Genomic DNA, 18,724 nt, shown 5'->3' on the forward strand with positions numbered 1-18,724 from the left:
ACGATGGTATTTGGACCATTATTTGCAGATTCAGCAAACAGGCTCATTTTATTCCTGTCAGGAAGAAGATAAAGCCAGATCAGATGGCACGCTTGTTTATGAGCAATATTTTCAAGTATCATGGCATGCCACAGTCGATTGTTAGCGACCGTGATCCACGCATGACAAGTTTATTCTGGAGAGGCTTGTTTGAGAATATGGGCACCACGCTCAAATTCTCTTCGTCATTTCATCCTCAAACAGATGGGCAGTCAGAAGAGGCAAATTCTACTGTCCTAGATCTGCTGAAGTGTTATGTGTCAGAGCATAAAGGAAAGTGGGAGCAGTATTTGCCATTGGTGGAGTATGCATACAATAATACAGTGCATTCATCAACTGGCAAGGCACCTTTTGAGATAGTTGAAGGTGGCAAGAAAGTTCCTCCCATACTGCATACAAAGGACAAGATATTTGAAGCAGATAAGTATGCTCAGGACATGGATGAAATGTACAAGAAGGTCAAAGTGGCCTTAGAAAGGACTCAGGCAAAGCAAAAGAAAGCAGCTGATCGTCACCGTCGTGAAGTGGTATATTCACTTGGTGATTGGGTGCTTTTACGCTTTGAAGAAAGGTTAAAGAAGATGAAGGGCAAGGAAAGACTGTTTCCAAAGCTCAGCATGCGTTACTATGGGCCTTTTCAAGTGTGCGACATAATCATTGATGTTGCATATAGGCTGAAATTGCCTGACAGTTGGAAGATTCACAATGGGTTTCATGTGAGTCTTCTCAGACCCTATGTGGGTGATGTGCCAGAAGATATGCCACCTGAAGATCAGCCGGAAGTCGAGGAACTTGACGAGATCTTGGTCCCAGAACAGATTTTGGCACACAAAGAAAGGAAAGTGAAAGGCAAGGTTGCTAGGCGTTACTTGGTAAAGTTCAGAAACTATCCACCAATGGATGCTAAGTGGATGGAAGAAGGTGAACTTGCAGAGTCACCAACTGTGTTATCACTTTACCTTGAAGCCTTCGATTTGCAACCTACCTTGACCCCTTGAGTTTCAAAGCTACATGGATTGTCAATGTGACAATGGCTTCTGAAACAAATGATGTACATGGTATTTAAAGTGAGCTCAAATGAAATACCTGTTACATGAATGTTAGAGCTGTACAGATTGTCAGTTTGGCAATTGCTCTTATGGAATGTCCAAAAGTTTGGTTAGTGCTATAGAAGTGAGTATTTCTTGTCAGTTTAACAAGGATGCAGTAGTTGCTTCTATTAAAGAGTACATGTGTAACTGCATTCTTAAATTGTCGGTTTGGGTATGCTCGAAACTGTTACGGGATCCAACGTGTACTATGACACAGTGGCAAAATGTGCAGCTACCATTTTGTCATTGGAAAGTTAGTGACTCAAAGCAATGGCAGAGTGCGAAGCTACCACTATGTCATTGGGATAGGGTTCACACGCAGACAATACATGAGTCGACGAGGTGTTGAATACACTAGGGTTGACAATGAGCATGCATGTGTCGTATGTGTCGACAGGTGTTGAATACATCAGTGTTGACAGTAAGCATGTACGACATAGATGCAAACGAGGACGTTTGAGATTTCAAGAGGGGGGTATGTCACCAGCGTGTGACTACTATCTATCCTTTTTGTTGATTTCTTTCTTATTATCTATTTACTTTCACTTTTTGGAAACACCCCTCGGGAAATCTAACTGCCCTGCATTGCATAGCTAGTGTGGAACTGTCCAGAGGGAGTCCAGGCCTGAGGGCAAGAGAGCACTAAGGTTGGACAAGGACTATGGTTAGCCAAGTGGGGTCATTGACTAGCCAAAGTGGAATCCTTTGCTACAGAGGCTACATTTCAGTTCTGGATGTGGCCGCAGTGTACAAAGAGGGTCGGATGACCTAGAAAGATACAATGGCAGCATCTCCTAAAATTTAGGGAACTGCTATTTTGGGACCTGAAAATGTGTTGGCGTCATTACCTCCGGAATGACAAGGGGAACATTTTCTTACTCTGCCGTGAAGTCAACTGGGCAACCGGTTGGGAGATTTTTAGGCGGCAACCCCGAAACGGGAAAATGCTTGTAAATGTGCCAAGTGGCACCTTCTGGTGCACTTGCCTCATGCAACAAGAAGTGGCGCTGAATTTAGGAGGGGAAGAGCCTTATTTTCAGATTTGTCACAGGTTAAGAGCTATGGAGTGCTTGCTTTCCCTCTTATGCACAGTGCGGTGCCAGGAGTGATGCCCTGCACGCTACGCACTGCCCTCTCTCTCCCCTTTGGCAATATGTTATGCCCCTCTAGTGGGCTCTTCATTTGACCAATGTACAATTGTGTGGGTTCATGCGCGATTGCCGAGGCAAGAGCCTCTTGCACAGGTACTGGATTAGCTAGCGGCTAATCCCCCCGTAGGTACAGGTGAATTCGGAGAGGTTTCACGCCAGAAATCTTGTCCGATTCAAAGGGCAAGTAGCACTACAGGTGCGGGAGCTCGAGGACTTGCTAAGGATGCGACCGGCACGTGAAACGGAGCCCGAAACAGTAAATTACAGCCTGCTGTGTATTTTTGCAGGTTTAGGGTTTTGGCCCTAAACGGACCCTAATACCCCCAGGAGGTTCGGGAACGCAAGGGGACCGCTGTACAGGCGATCTGGCGCATTTTCAGGGCTGAAAACAGAGAATTCAGCGTGCTGCAGATTCTCGCCAGGTTTTGCAAAGTGCCTGTATGCGATGGGAAAGTCAGTCAATGCGTGGGAATACTGACTGTGAAGGGTTGTAGTACAGTTATGCTGCTGAAATCGGGCCGGAACAGTTGAAATTCAGCCAAGTTTGTGCGGGGTAGCTTGTAGGGATCCACGGCGTTTATTCCCTCTTTTAAACAATAAAGAAATACCGAAAGGGGCGCCTAAGTTAGGGGCCAATCTGGTGTCGGTCTTCTCATACAGGTGCATTCTAGCATCTATATCCCATTCCCCTCTCTTGTGTCACTATAGCGCAGGTATAATAGACGACTTATAATGGGTGAAAGCTAAATCAAGGTTTGAAGTAAAGTCTACCGCCCTTTTTAGATTGAACAGGCCGGTTTCATTGGTTCTGGCTATTTCCGCGATACATCATAGGAGCTTCGAGGATATGGTCGATCAGTATGCCACAGATACAGATTTTGCAGATATTTTCACACGGATACGGGATGGGGAGACAGTAGCTGGATACTCCTTTCGAGAAGGCTACTTGATGAAAAAGACTATGTTGTGCGTTACACAGCCGTTGAGGGAAAAGGTTATGACTGAATGCCACTGTCCACTTTTTACGGGTCAGTGCGGCATTGCTACCACCATGAAAGGGGTAGAGAGATATTTCTTTTGGCGGAGACTCAAGAAGGATGTGGAAGAGTTTGTGCGCAGTTGCTTGGTATGCCAGAAGGTCAAGTTTGATAGGCATAAGGCACAGGGATTGTTACAGCCTTTACCCATACCCACCCGCCCCTGGGAAAATATTGAAATGGATTTCATTTTTTTTGATCTCCCGAGAACACAGAATGATCACGATGATTTTTCGATTACATGGCACATCTGAGACGATTCTCTCCGACAGAGACCCCAGATTTATGAGTTTGTTTTGCAACGCAATTTGGGAGAACATTGGCACGCGGTTGCAGTTCTCGTCATTGTTTCACTTGCAGACTGACGGGCAATTTGAGATTGCCAATTCAGTGATTTTAGATTTATTGAAGTCTTGTATCTTGGATCAGAAGACTCAATGGGAAAAGAACTTACCTTTGGTGGAATTTGCCTACAATAACACGATACACTCTTTGACGGGGAAGACGCCATGTGAGATTGTTGAAAGTGCTGCGAAGGTTCCATCCTTCCTGAGCACGAAAGATTAGATATTGGAAGTGGATGAATATTCGCGAGATTTGGATACGGCTTTTTCCAAGGTTCGCGAGACTTTACAGGAGTCTCAAGAACGACAGAAAAAGGCAGCGGATCGCCATCGTCGCGACTTGAAATTGAAGGAGGATGATTGGGTGCTCTTACTTTTGAGAAGGCATGCCTGCGAAAGAAAAAGGGAAAGGAGAGGCTTTTTCCAAAGCTTAGTATGTGATACTACGAACCTTTCCAGATCACTGAAAAGATAAATGATGTCTCCTTCCGATTGAAATTGCCAGATACTTGGAGGATTCACAATGCATTGCATGTGAGTCTCTTGAAACCTATTAAGGGTAATGTGCCTGATGATGGGGAGCCTGATGAGCAACCCGCAGTGGAAGAAAAGGAGGAGATCCTTGTTCCTGAATAGATTTTGGCACATAACGATACGAAGAAAGTTAAAGTCCGAAGGCGGTTCTTGGTTTAGTTCAAGAACTTTCCTGCATTTGATGCGAAGTGGATGGAGGAGGAGGACCTAGCAGATACTCCTCGGATTGTGAAACTTTACCTCGATGTTTTGGTTTAGCATAGTCTTCTCCAAACGGAACCCAAAAACTCAGCTTGGCCGAAGATCTGGTGCAGTGGGATGCACAAGAGGGGAGTTACTCCGCTCCTTTGTCAACAGATGCCTTGATTTTGATACTAAAGTCACTGATGTCTCTTTGAGCTTTAGGGATACTGAGAGCTGATAGTATTCTGCTCGATGACTTTATGAAATGGAATTCCTGATTATGATAGCGATTTGTTCTTGACTTCTTGTGAGTGCAGGAACTGATAGACGAAATGACTGCAGCATTTTGGTCTGATTGATCTCGAATAGACATGGTTGCAATAGGGGTTAGTCAATCGGACATCGTTGAGGTCCCGATTGGACCTAGATGTGATTGCTAGCTACATTGCCGATAAATCATGGTCTAAGATCCGAAATAATGTTGAATGTCATGTGATGTCCTGTGATGTCTGGTGATGTCCTATGATGTCGTGTGATGTAACTGTCGATTTTGTACATGTGCTAGATGTGTGTTCCTAGTATGTAGGTACTAATAGTCAGTGTCTGCTAAGACGGTTTATGGCTTTTGTTGGTTTTGCAGGCGTAATCGCGGTCGATTACAATGCTTTCAAGAGGGGGGTATGTCACAAAGTGATGACGTGGCGGACATCAGAAACCCTAATTTCTGCAAACCCTAATTTCTGCCAGAAACCCTAATTTCCTTAAATCGCAAAGGCGGATTATTATTATTATTATTTGGGAAATTTTGAGCGACGCAAATCTCAGCTTTTCGCTTTGATTTGGGAGAAAGAAAGAGAAAAAGAGAACTTGCTTTTTACTGACTCTCATTGAGAGAGAGAGAGAATCTGCTTTTGCTTTCAAGCTTTTGGGGCTCTGCTTTTGGGCATCCCTTGTAACCTTTAAATTAGTGGTGAGGGCCTCACTTCTCAGAGCATCTGGACGCAGAGTCTGTGAGTGAATCCTGACCCTGTCTCTTGTACTTTGAATTGATTAATACAAAAAGAAATACCGAAAGGGGTGCTAGTCTTTGGGGCCAATATCTCTAGGCACGGAACTCCTCCGGGCCAGTGCAAATCTATTGTGATCTTTGAATTGTTTTGAAGTGGTTATTTGGTGTTGTCGCGGTTGATTCTTGACTTGGAGTGTCCAAGGCTGTTACAGTGAAACCCTAATTTCCGCCAGAAACCCTAATTTCCGGAAATCGCGGAGACGGATTATTATTATTATTTTTTGGGAAATTTTGAGCTACCGCTCTGATACTACTGTAACAGACTTGGATACTCCAAGTCAAGAATCGACCGCGACAGCACAAAATAACCACTTCAAAACAATTCACAGATCACAATAGATTTGCACTGGCCCGGCGGAGTTCCGTGCCTAAAGATATTGGCCGATTTCTCTTCTACGGGAAATCCAATCCCCGAATTTTTTTTCCGTGGCACCTATGGCTTCAGGCAATGATCAGTCGACTCCCTCTGCATCTGGAGATGCGGGTTGGGATCACAACGAAGATTCAGACAGAGTATGGCCCGCCTCGGCCTACTCAGGCGGAGCAAAGAGAGATGGAACGTCGTCAATTGATTGGCGATGCAACAAAGATGATGCTCAATTTTGCCAAGGACCCGAAGATGGTAAAATATATGAATCAGACCTCTTTGGAAGCAGTACAGATGGAGTGGCAAAGAACCACAACACCACTCCCGAAACCCGCTCTCAAGAAATCTTCTGCCTCCAAGAAATATACAGAGAAGGAACTGGCGAACGTGGTTGATGCATGGATTGCTCAGCTTTTCGACGTGCAAAAGAAAGGCAAAAAGCACGGCAAAAAGCAGAAGAAAGGCACTGACTTCCCGGGATATTTGGGTCGTCGGTCCACATTTGACAAGGCAAAGAAACAGAAGAAGCGTGTTCGATTTGAAGGAGTACCCAGTTCTTCTTCTTCTTCTTCTTCTTCTGATAGTTCTTCTAGCTCCTCGGATTCGAGCAAAGAAGACAGAAAAGGTAAAAAGCGAAGCAAGAAACAAAGGTTCGGAAAGGGCAAGAAATAGGCAAAGAAGGCTACATCTCGCCTAGAGACTGACAGTTCTACTGAGGACTCGTCTACAGACAGCTTAGATTCCGATGACGGAAAGTTTTATGTGAACAAGAAGAATTTTTACAAAGCCAACCACTATGACTTTCCCGAAGATAAAAGCAAGAAAGTCCGAGAGTTTAAGGAAGGTGGCCACTTGATCAAGTTTGATACGTTTGAGGATACTCAGATGCTTCGAAGGCTTTGTCTTTTATACAACAGTTTGACATCGCTTTCGCGGGAGGACGCTATTCAGAGCACTCCAAGATTCGGAGAGCTACCTCTTACCTTAAGGGGAATGCTCGTACTTGGTGGTCCACGCTTCTTTTAAACAGGAGTGCGCCAGTTAAATGACTGAAATTTGAAAAGCTTTTTATTTCTTCTTGGTTGACGCAAGAATATGAACGAGATATACGAGCTGCTTGGAACCATGTTCGGATGACCAAGAAAGACTCAATCAATGCTTATTGTGAAAGATTCTGGAGCTATTTTCTACCTGCCTCTTCATTCAAGAAGATCTCATTCAGAGAACAGATTGAGCGGATTACCTTGGGTCTACTTACAGAGATCTGAGATCAGTGCTTGGATTAGAAGTCAGCTTCTATTCAGGAGTTGATGAGTCATGCGAAGCGGGGCTTTGCCATTCACTTTGGTAGTCTGACCTACCCCACAGATGAGGCCATGATACAACGAGCCGAACAGACTTCTGGGAATGAAAGTAGAAAGCAAAAGAGCAACCCGGAGAAAAAGGATGCACAACCCAAGCTTACTCCTGAGGAGAGAGTTCGCTTCATCAAGAAGGGGGGGGGAATTTTGAGCGACGCAAATCTCAACTTTTCGCTTTGATTTGGGAGAAAGAAAGAGAAAAAGAGAACTTGCTTTTTACTGACACTCATTGAGAGAGAGAGAGAATCTGCTTTTGCTTTCAACCTTTTGGGGCTCTGCTTTTGGGCATCCCTTGTAACCTTTAAATTAGTGGTGAGGGCCTCACTTCTCAGAGCATCTGGACGCAGAGTCTGAGAGTGAAACCCTAACCACTCTCTTGTACTTTGATGATTGATTAATACAAAAAGAAATACCGAAAGGGGCGCCAGTCTTTGGGGCCAATATCTCTAGGCACGGAACTCCGCCGGGCCAGTGCAAATCTATTGTGATCTGTGAATTGTTTTGAAGTGGTTATTTGGTGTATTCGCGGTTGATTCTTGACTTGGAGTGTCCAAGTCTGTTACAAAGTCGGACATCATTGAAGACCTTCGGGCACAGGTACAAATGTTTAGGGAAATGCTTCTACATGGAGATCGGCAGGGGCAGGCCCAGGCCCAGGCCCAGGCCCAGGCTCAGGCTCAGGCTCAGGCTCAGGCTCAGGCTCAAGCTCAGGCTCAGTTTGGATGGACTGGATCCGGGCCACCATTATAGACTGCAGGTCCTTCTCAGCACTTCATGGGACTATACACACAGCCTCAGCTTCCAGTTCAGTACTACAGTCCACAGTACCCTCACGGGTTTCAGTCTCCATCGTCCCACATGCATAGCGTTCCTTGTTGCGACGGTGTTGCTGTGGCTCACCGCCATGGCTGTGTCACTCGTATTCCTCAGTTCATTTCCGGACAGGTGTTACCCTCTGCCATGCAACAGCTGGCGGCTCCTTTCACAGGGGGCCAGGTTATGGACAGAGCCCAGCAGCCTCTACCAACTCAGCAGTCCCTACAACGAAGTTCCACCATTGATTTGATGGCTCCACCTCCAGAGACCGATCCTTCGAGTGTAGCTATAGCGACTACTCTTTCTCTGGGATGATGAGTGACAGTCTTTTCACCATGACAGTACGGTAGTCATTTATTATCGCAGTTCAGTGTTTTAGCAGTTTCAGCGGTTCTCTCACCGGGACGGTGAGTGGTTTTGTGGCGGGCAACATGTAGCAGGGCTACAGTGTCACTTTCACAGGACAGACAGTTGGTACAGTTGTTCTGGTCTGGTTCACACCGGATGGACTCTCTGGGCTGGACAGTGACACGTGGCAGGATACGATGGTGGTCTTGTGGACATCGTGGCGAGGTCACCACCATTCAGTTTCGGGATAGACTTAGTTGGCTGACATTTATGAGCCGTTGGTGGCTCTTTATGGTTGTACATATGAGTAGTGGTTTGGCATTATTAGGGGATTATCTTCTGCACACCGGGCACTTCTTCACTCTCCGAGCACATCTGAGCCTCGACACCCCCATTGTACCCGAGAGTCCTGGGCTGGAGTTGAGTGTGCTGCCACGCCAGAGTCTGTATCAGTGCTTTGAGATGGTCGAGTCATTTGTGTGGTCTACTGTTGCTGTTGCTGTTGTGTCTGTGAGCGTTGTTGTCCATTGTTTCCTGTTTCCAGTCTGTTTTGAGTGAGATTGTCACGCACATTGCACTGAGAAGCACCCACTGTAGAGAGCACGACACACTATCTGCGCTACAAGTACCATCAGATTCCATCAGGAGTATTTTACAATGCAGAAAACCTATTTTCCCTATTTTAGCCATTTTTCACTTATTATTAATAAGTGACTTTGATGGGAAACTGGGTAGGGCAATTTGACTAAGGCAGTATATAAGAAAAGCTAGCGCTAGTGTTTTTTGGTAGAAGAGGCAGTAGACTACAGTTGAAGTGCACCTTCTCAGCAAGACCGGCAAGAAGACATAGCGTTTTCAGCCACCAAAGACGGCCAGCGTTTTTCACCAAGTGCAGATCAGCCCCAGCATTTTACCACTTGCAGATCAGCCTGGTGTTTGCAGATCTCCTAGCATTTTGTGCAGCAGACACAATTTCAGCCCTAGCGTTTTTGGATCACTAAGCCAGCCTAGCGTTTTGCAGATCCCCTGCGACGGATTCAGCCCTAGCTTAAGCGATTTCAGTTTTCAGCATATAGACACCGCAGAATAGCCCCCAAACCTCGCAGATCTCACCTTCTTGCAGTAGATCGTTGCCGCACGGTTAGATCAGCCAAAGTTTGCAGATTCAGCCCGCTATTCGCAGATTTCAGCATCTGCATTTTCAGCACGTCGTCGTTGTATCGTCGTCTCGCCGTCGTCACCGACATAGAGTTAGAATTCAGCAGATACAAGATTTGCAGATTTCAACCCTTAGCGTTTTCAGTTTTCAGCCCGTCTCGTCGTCGTCCTCATCGTCGTCGACATCGTCGGCAAGTCCATTGCATTGTAGAGATTTGTGCAATCAATAGTAGACCGCTGTCGCCATAGTGAGTGGGGCCTTTGGAGGAGGGTTTGACAACATTCTGGTGTCATATTCTTCTCTCTCTATCTCTTAGTCTTAGTACCTTCATGCACAGTGTTTACCCACTTTGTTTGTAATCATTTGCACTCTCTCACTAAAGGAACGGAAGGCTCTCCCTTCCGTAAGTAAAAGGAACCCTTGAGCACAGTTCGGAGCACTCATCTTGAGCAAAGTTCAACATTCACTTCCACTGCACCTTACAACACACGAGAGGGCAGATCTCCCAAGCCCATAACTGCCAATGTACAGTCTAGAGAGCTGATGGGTGAGGATATATCACACAAGTCCTCCCACTGATGCCCACAACTCGAACTCGCTGAAAGCAACACTCTACCACCTCTAGTGCCTTGGTAGCAAATCTGTGGAGGCAACTCTCTCTTTGAACCTCAAAGAACATGCAGAAACTTGTGTCGATGCAAGCCCTAAGTGTAATGAGGACCTCCAATTGAGTGAAAGCCCCTGCCTAGCAGGGAGCTACCGGCTCAAGAGGGGTGTGCGACTTTGATGATATCATCTACAATATAATGATGCATGCTCTGCACCACCCTGAAGTCTCGTAGGCTGAAGACTCTGAAGCTCCTCAGGATGTGATGTAAACTGCAAGCAATTCACAAAAGTGCAGGCTGGACCCTCTGCCATAGGACCCCAAGAGACATGAGGTCAGCTACCAACCATGTGGTCTTGTTGTGTGCTAACCAAGTGGCTCCATGTAAGTGATTGCGATGGCCTGCAAGCGCTCCTTGATGCACGTGGGTTGGTGTTGCCCAAGGCCTCTCTGTAGCTACTCCCAAGACCAAAGCAAGCTCAAAGCAAATCGGTCCTCTCATCTCCTTCTCAAACCCACTCTGCACAGCTCTATGAAGATCCAGCGGGTGGAGGGGCTCCATGGGCTGCCCGTTTGTGGGACTGGGGCACAAACTCGATGAAGCAACAACTCTTTCCTAGCCTCCTCCCCTGAATGGAGACCTTTGACAATGAGCTTCTCACGGAGGGCTCTACTCTGCTGTGTTGGGTCGATGATCCCAACCCTCCTTGAGAGCAAGGTAAAGTAATGACCTGCAAAGAAAATTTGGCCCAGTAGACTGTGTCTCGCCTCGGCCTCAAAATATTCCTGTTCAACCTCTCCAATTGGGTGATGCAAGAAGTCAAGCAAAACGTGATGTACCACATAGTAGCCAAAAGCACCCGGTTGGCCACTACAACCTTGCTAGCAAGCGAAAGCCGTGCGGAGCTCTAATGCAGCAGCTTCCTCCTAATGGAGAGGAGCAATCTTCTGCTCTGGCGACTGATCCAGGCCAAGCTAACAACCCAAGTATCAAATTGGTGTCCGTGGCGGGATCTACCTAAAGCCTTCTCTAGGCGACCAATCGGGCCAACTGCAACTTTTCTACTTGCACAAACCCAGAGATTCTGACAATCCCTTTAACCATCTCTTTCAAGAGCAAAGTTTACAATTGGGAGAGCCACGCTCTTCCTTTGAGTCATCATCGGACGATCTTTGCTCTAGCGACACCCTTGGTTTCTTTTTTAATAGGCACAGGTTCAAAATTGATCCCCATAAGCGACTTTAAATATCACAGTCATTTTTACTAGTACAATAACACCAATGTCAATTGCCATCTAAAACTGCCAAAACCACTGAAAGTCAACTCTTTCATAAAACTGACGCCCAAAAGCAGTTGAGTGCTCCAGATGCCATGCCACCTGCTGTATTACCACATCAGCGGACTGCCACATCAACACTCCTGATTCCCGCCCCAGAAATCACGGCGTGAATTCTGCTGGCAATTCGCGCTACCCTCATGGTGTTTTTCTTGTCAAGTTGGGGTTCGACTCTTCCCTTCCCTTTCGGTCTATCGGCAGATGCCACGTCACGTCATCACTGTGTGACAGTGTCAGTGTCGAGAAGAAATTCTACATATTCATGAAGACAAAATTTGAAGGATGGAAGGTATAGATGCAAGCGGATTGGGATAAACAAAGTCGAGGCATGCATGACAAAGTGGAACTCACGTGGATAGGAGAGGAATAGCTATTTCTGATCTAACGATGAAATTGTGCTACTGAAAATTCAGATCGATCATTTTTGTACAGTTTGATGTCTTTCCTAATCTGCTGAACAAAACATTCCAGTGGCTATCGAAAGTATTGAACTTTTCCTTTTGGTTACTATTGATAAGCTTGTTGACGTTTTTTGCAGTGAGGGCCAAAAGTTTGAGTACTAAAAACACCGTCACATACAATGAAATTTTTCTTTCTAGTCGCATGCTTAAGGCCAATACGCTCTGCTGCTTTGATATGCCAAAGGCCAGGAAGAAAGAATGCCTAAAATGGCTGTGGGACACAATAACAGGTCTAGAAAAGCTGGTATATGACATAACATGAGTAAGAAAGTTTAAGACAAAGGAAAGAGTCACTTAGTAAGTACATCCAGTGGTGAGAATGATTTCGCAGCAGGTACATCTGCCATTTATAACTTCTTAGGAACATCAAGAGACCAAAGATACTATTAACATTCAAATAGTTGCACAAAAACCAGGGAATGGCATCAGCAAAACAGTCTTTTTATGTTGACATTGCTCTTTTGTGTAAGACTTCAATTTAGTGAGCTTTCTACTTTATTGGCTGATGGATAGTATGTGCACTGGTTAGGACTTAAATATTGGAACAGCTCTTTGGTTGGCAGCTCAAGGCCATGGCTGGGTGACTGAGAATTCGATTCGCAAAGAGTACAAGTGTAAGGCTCGAGTGATCTTAGTTGGTTCAGGAGCAGATGAGCAATGTGCTGGGTATGGACGGCACCGCACAAAGTATAGAGAAGGCGGGTAGGTAGTATTTTTGTTGAATGTATGTCATTTAAAGCATTTTCGTGGTGTAGCAACTAGATTTAAACAGAGCATTTCAGATCAACGTTGGGACAACCCCCATGCCCCTACCTGTCTATTACAGATGTTCTTTTGTTAGGTTTATGGGTGCATCTATTGTGGGGATGCCAATTGGTGGGCTCTATCATCATGCATTACTATTTGGGCTATTCAGTTCTGTTTTTGTACTTCAGATATAGCACTTTTGGACGTGTGTTGGACATGAAAATGTTAAGAAAGGTTTAGTTTCATAGAACATTCTAATCTTTTGAAAAGGTAATTTTTGTTCTGGGCATGCCTGTGCAAGGTTGCTTCATGGACTTCTAAACTGCTACATCTGTCCCGTTACTGTATCTGCGGGAGTGTGCAAGTGTCTGCATGGGTCCCTCGCTCTTCCCTCCAGTTTTTTTTTCTTCCTGTTTCTCTCAGTTGTTATCCTTCTCTTACCTGACGAGATGTCTACAAAGTTCTTTTTTTTCCATGAAAATGAACCTGAGCTAAAGCAGCAGTGCACTTAACGCTATAGCTTTCTTGCCCACAGAATAGGTTTTATTCAATGCGTTAGCACACATACTGGATAAAATCTGCAGCACTTGGAAGTATAATATACCTAAACTTCACCTTGTAGTGTCACCTCTGGAATGATTTTGAAGAATGCAATCGTCATTTCTTCCCTAGGAAGAGGCCCTGTGACTGAAATTGCTCAATGGTTGAAAGCGCTTTTATAGGAAAATTCTCTGGATGTTGTATGTTGGTTGCGTTATGCATCCAACAAGTCATTGTTGCGCAAAGTCCACCCTTGATGGAAGGCACTCAGTGGTGCATATACTGCCTCAGTTGCCAGATAAACTTACTAGTAAGTAATGAGACATAAATGTCAAGTCTGGGTGGTAGTTTTTTTTTTTTTTTTTAACGAGAAAAAGATCCTTCTATTAGTTACTGAAACTGCCCATAGGGCTACAACCACGTCTTCAAGAGAGGGCTACAACAACCATGGTGGGAGACTCTCCCAGTGAAAAAACCAGCATATGTACAATGGGGCTAATCAAGAAATGGGGGGAGGGAAAAGCCACACAGGTGGTCGGTAGTGCCATCGTAGTACACCCTGGACCATGGTGTGAGTCGTAGGAAAGCCTCTCTGCGCTCCCGCATGCGGTCGGAGCTGCCCCGAGTCCCTCGAGCTGTCCTTTGAGAGTGTGGATCAGCTCTAGCCAAAAATCACGTACAGTCTCTGCTGGTGGCACAGGGCGAGCCTCAAAGATGCGGAAACAACGGGCCCGCCAGATGAACAAGAGTGTCAGGCCACTGATGAGCTCCCAACACTCCTCTCTCTCTCGCTGCACCAGTCCTGTGGAGTAAGCTCTGTAGCAGGCTGAAGTGTAGGTCGCCCCTCCTGCATCACTATCATCCTGCTGGTGGAGGATAGCTCAAACTGAAGTGCCGGGCCCGTGAGGGTGGACCAAGCCGTTTCTCCCCAAGTGTATTGTCGAGCCGTGGAGAGAGCAGGCATCAACCAAAGAACTAGTAGCCACATCTGCTGGGCCGAGGGACAGTCCCACAGACAGTGACGCTGACTCTCCACAAGATGGTCACAAGCTGCACATGTGGCCGGAGAGACCACTTTGCACTAGCCAACTCCCAACTGCTGTAGCTCTGTGTGTGACCAGCCACTGAAACAAGGTGACTCGCCTCGGCTGTCTGGAGTCCCACAACCTCTCTCAAAATGCTGCCAAGAACTCAGCTGTGAGACCCTCCTCCTGCCAATGAGGTGCTGCAGCGGGGCGGGCCTCTCTCTGTGCTGCTAGTATATGACGTCCCAGGCGAACAGTGTACTGAAAGAACGGGACTCCTGGGTGGTCTGCAGAAGAGAAGGGATCTCTCCGTAGCCACTCACTAGGATCCCACTGTACTCGTGCTAGTGGACAACTCTCCCAAGCCCACAGCCTCCAGTGTCCAGTCTCAAGAGCTGTTGGGTCAGGATCTATGACACAAGTCCTCCCACAGATGCCCACTACTCGGATCCTCTGAAAACAGCACTCTGCCACCTGCGGGGCCTCTACTGAAACTCGCTGAAGGCATCCCCCACCCTGGAGCTCGAAGAAAAGGGCTGGAACAGTCTCTGAGCAGGCCCTGACTGATATGAGAACCTCCAGTCGTGTGAAGGCTCCCATCCACCGGGGTGCTGCTGGCTCGAGAGGCGTGAGCCACTCAACTGGAACTGACTCTGAGATGTCCTGGCACATGCTTTGCACCCCTCTCATGCCCTGTAGGTAGCTGAAGACCCTGCACCTCCTCTGACAAACCTGTGAACTCTAGCCAGTCACCTAAAGAGCGCGTTGGGCTCGCTGCCATGAGACCCCAGGAAAGATGAGGCCGACTGCCAACCAAGTGGCCTCTGTGAGTGCTAACCATGGGGTTCCAGACGAGGGGCTGCCGTAGGCGCTCCTCCGTGCACGTAGGCTGTCTCTGCTCCAAGCCATGCCGCAAGAGCTCCCAAGATCGAAGCAAGCTCACAGCGAAGCAGTCCTCCAGTCTCCTGCTCAAACCAACTCTGCGCATCTCTGTGAAGATCCATTTGGTCGAAGGTTGCCAAGGGCCTCCTGCCTGAGGCACCCTAGCACGAAGCCGTTGTAGCAAGAACTCCTTCCAGGGCTCCTCACCGGGAAGAAGTCCTCTGACGATGAACTTCCCAAGAAGGGCTCTTCTCTGCTGTGCTGGATCAATGATCCCAAGCCCTCCTTGTGAACAAGGAAGAGTGATGACCTGCCAAGCCACTTTGGCTCAGGCTATCTGAGTGTCACGTCCTGACCAAAGGAAGTTCCTGATCAGCCTCTCTACATGGCTGATACAAGAACTCGAGAAGATCCAGCAAGAAGTGATGTACCACATAGTCGCCAACAACACCTGGTTGGCAACTACTACTCTGCCAGCCAAAGAAAGTCGTGCTGAGCTCCAATGTAACAACTTTCTCCTGATAGACAGGAGAAGGGGAGTAATCTGCTGCTCGGAAGACAAGTCCAAACCCACCTGACAGCCCAAGTAGCGAACTGCAGTCCCTGGGGGAATCCACCTAAAACCCTCTCCGGCATCCAATCGGGCACATGAGCACTACCAACTGAGAAAGCCACTATCTTTCTCCAGTTGATCAGTGCGCCCGATGCACAACAGAATGTCTCCAGAGCCTGCTCACACCTGTGATGGTTGGCCTCCTGGCCATCTAAGTACAAGGCTGAGTCGTCGGCAAACTCAGCGTCCAAAAGCTCATCTCTCCGAATAGGAAGTGCTAAGCCTTGCAGACTAACCTGCTGCGACACCAAAAACCTGCTCATCGGCTCCGCATAGAACAGAAAGAGGAAGGGAGCAAGAGGATAGCCCTGTCTGACCGAGCGTGTAAGCATGAAGTGATTTCCTCTACCTCCTGCCAAAAGTACCTGACTATGAGCCTTTCTGTACAAGGCTGACACCCCTCTGATCCAAGCATCTGAGAAGCCCATCGTGCGTAGAGTGCCCTCTAGAAAGTCCCAGTCAACTCTGTCGTATTCCTTCTCAAAGTCGAGAAGAAGAATCACGAGGTCCTCACCACGGAGTCGTGCCAGGGCAGAAGCCTCCCAAAAAGTAAAGATGTTGTCAAGGATATTGCGTTCCTTGACAAAACTTGTCTGAGTTCCATGTATAAGGCTCTCTAGAAGTGGCTGAATCCTCAAACTCAGAGCCTTGGCAAGAATTTTGTAGGCTGAGTTGAGGATGGTGATGGGGCGCCACTGTCGAATCTCATCCAAGGAGCCACCCTCCTTGGGAATGAGGTAGATCAAGCCCTCACTCATGCTGTTAGGTATCACTCCTGTGTGCAAAATGTATTGAAAAGCACTACAGAGACTGGGCCAACCAGGTCCCAGTACTCCAAGAAAAAACTGGGAGTCAACCCATCCTCACCTGGACAACTACCACGAGGGAGGGCCCTAAGTGCCGTGTGCAGCTCCTCAAGCTGAAGTGGCAGCTCAAGTCTCTGACGCATCTCCTCAGTCACAAGACAAGGCAACTGTGCCCAAACCTGCTCCCTGCATGCATCCTGACGCTCCGACTGGGTCTCTGTAGACAGTAACTCACGTAAAAGTCAGTAGCAACTGCACGCATATCCTTGGGCTCAGAAGTAACTGACCCGTCTGGCCTCCTTAACTGACTGACCTTGGCATGCGAGTCCTGAGGTCCCACTACCTCAAAGAAAGCACCAGTCACTCTATCGCCCACCTGAGTCCACTGAGATGCCTTTCGGTGAAAAGCAAACTCATGTCGCCTCTCCTCTGTGTTAGCAAGCTCCTGTCGAGCTTGCTGTAATTGCTCCTCCAACCAAGGACTGTCTGGATGGTGCTCCTGCATCCTCTGTAGCGAAGCAATGCCTCGTTTGAGACGGTGCTCCTCCTCTTTCGCGGCATCCCGGCGAGCGAGAGACTCTTGGAGAAAAAAGCGGCTAATCTGGGCTAGGCCTGATGCTACTCTGTCAGTAGGAGACTCTTGCCTATCCAAGCTCTCTGTCCAAAGAGCCTCTACCCGATCTCTGAGTGCCGAGTCCAACAAGACTCTCTCTGGGATGCGAAGCATCGTGCTCCCACTCCTCTGCCTGTCTGCTACTGTGAGGATCACTGGTGCTTGGTCCGAGAAGGAGGTCCCTGCCAGAATGCCCACTGTCCCGCCCAAGTCACTGAAGTGGTCACTAGTGTAGAAGCGATCTATCCGCAATAGATTCACTCCTCCCACTGTGCGGTCCGACCGAGAGAAGGCAAGGCTGTCTGGGGGCCTGGCAAAACCAGAGTGCTGCCAAACATCCGAAACCCTTAGAGTCGTAGAAAACCTCTCCCAAGCTGCCAGCTCAACTCCATGCACTATAGCATGGCTGCCACCAATCCTGTCAGAAGGGTCCTCCAACATGTTGAAGTCCCCTCCTATGCACCAATGTTCTATCGGCGGCAGAGACTCAACTATCTGAGACCAAAACTTTGCACGAGCGCTCGCCACATTGGGCGCATAGATGTTCAGGAAACCCACTAGGCCACCCTGAACCTGCATAGTAATCCACTGAGCCCTGCCTGGCACAATAATCCCTCTGCCCACAATGGCTTGCTGCAAAGAGTCCGCAATAGTCATACATACCCCACCCTGGATGCCTCCATGTCCAAAAGCAGCTGACCAAAAAGTATCATATCGTCCATGCAAGAGCTGACCACAACGTCTAATGCGGCTCTCACACAGATGGTGCTCCTGAAGCATAAGGAGATCAATCTTTCCTCCCACAAGGCAGCGCTGAAGCTCCTGACGCAGTCGGTCCCGCTGACGCTGAAACTTGGGCCCACCTATTCCCTGCAAGAGCTAACCACGACGTCTAATGCGGCTCTCACACAGATGGTGCTTTTGAAGCATAAGGAGATCAATCTCTCCTCTGACAAGGCAGCGCTGAAGCTCCTGACGCAGTCGGTCCCGCTGACGCTGAAACTGGGGCCCACCTAGTCCCTGCACGTTCCATGAGACGATCCTCATGGGGAGCGAGAGAGAACAGGAACTGCCGCAGCAGCTAGACGGGCTATCTTCGAGGCTGGCTTGGATGGGGAGTAATCCGCATCCGAGCGTCCTCTAGATAGGCGTGACTACATCGAGTGCCTGGCCCAAGCCCAAGCAGAGCGGGCCGTACGTAAAGCCACCTTCTCTGTCCAGGAGTCCTCATGAATGTATACATAGCATGGCAAGCATTGTGTATCGGCAAAGAAGTAAACCACAATGTGTCTACATCCTGCTGAATTTGGAGGTGTCACTGCAAACTTGGCCAATGGCCACAAAGTCTGGAGCATGTTTGTAACTCCTAGTTCTCCCATGTGGTGAGAGAACTCTAGGACATGAGTGTGCAACCATCCCAACACTAAGTCGAGAGTCCACTCTGTCTAGTCTCTGCCGCAAAGGGGGAAGGAGAAGCCAACTGCTGAGTCCAAGGCCTTTGTCCCCCTAGCGGCAAGGAACAGAACATGGACCTTGAAGCAGGCTGCCTCATGGTTTGCTGAGGGGTCGCCGAGAAAACGAGTGTAGCCGCAGT

The 18,724-nt window shown here is 47.8% G+C and overlaps 1 protein-coding gene across 4 annotated transcripts in view; it reads left to right on the forward strand.

The window, feature by feature from the left end:
- LOC147448702 (Asparagine synthase family protein) overlaps positions 1 to 18,724 on the forward strand; it is a 185,930-nt gene that overhangs the window by 112,624 nt on the left and 54,582 nt on the right. For all 4 annotated transcript variants that reach the window (XM_086521238.1, XM_086521237.1, XM_086521239.1 and 1 more), the window contains one exon: positions 12,434 to 12,606. In XM_086521238.1, the coding sequence (XP_086377364.1) occupies positions 12,434 to 12,606 (173 nt within the window). The remainder of the gene's footprint in view (positions 1 to 12,433; positions 12,607 to 18,724) is intronic.

This window comes from Adiantum capillus-veneris, chromosome 10 (genome assembly GCF_014529385.1).
Source record: "Adiantum capillus-veneris isolate H3 chromosome 10, ASM1452938v2, whole genome shotgun sequence".
In the NCBI taxonomy this organism is placed as follows: Eukaryota; Viridiplantae; Streptophyta; class Polypodiopsida; order Polypodiales; family Pteridaceae; genus Adiantum; species Adiantum capillus-veneris.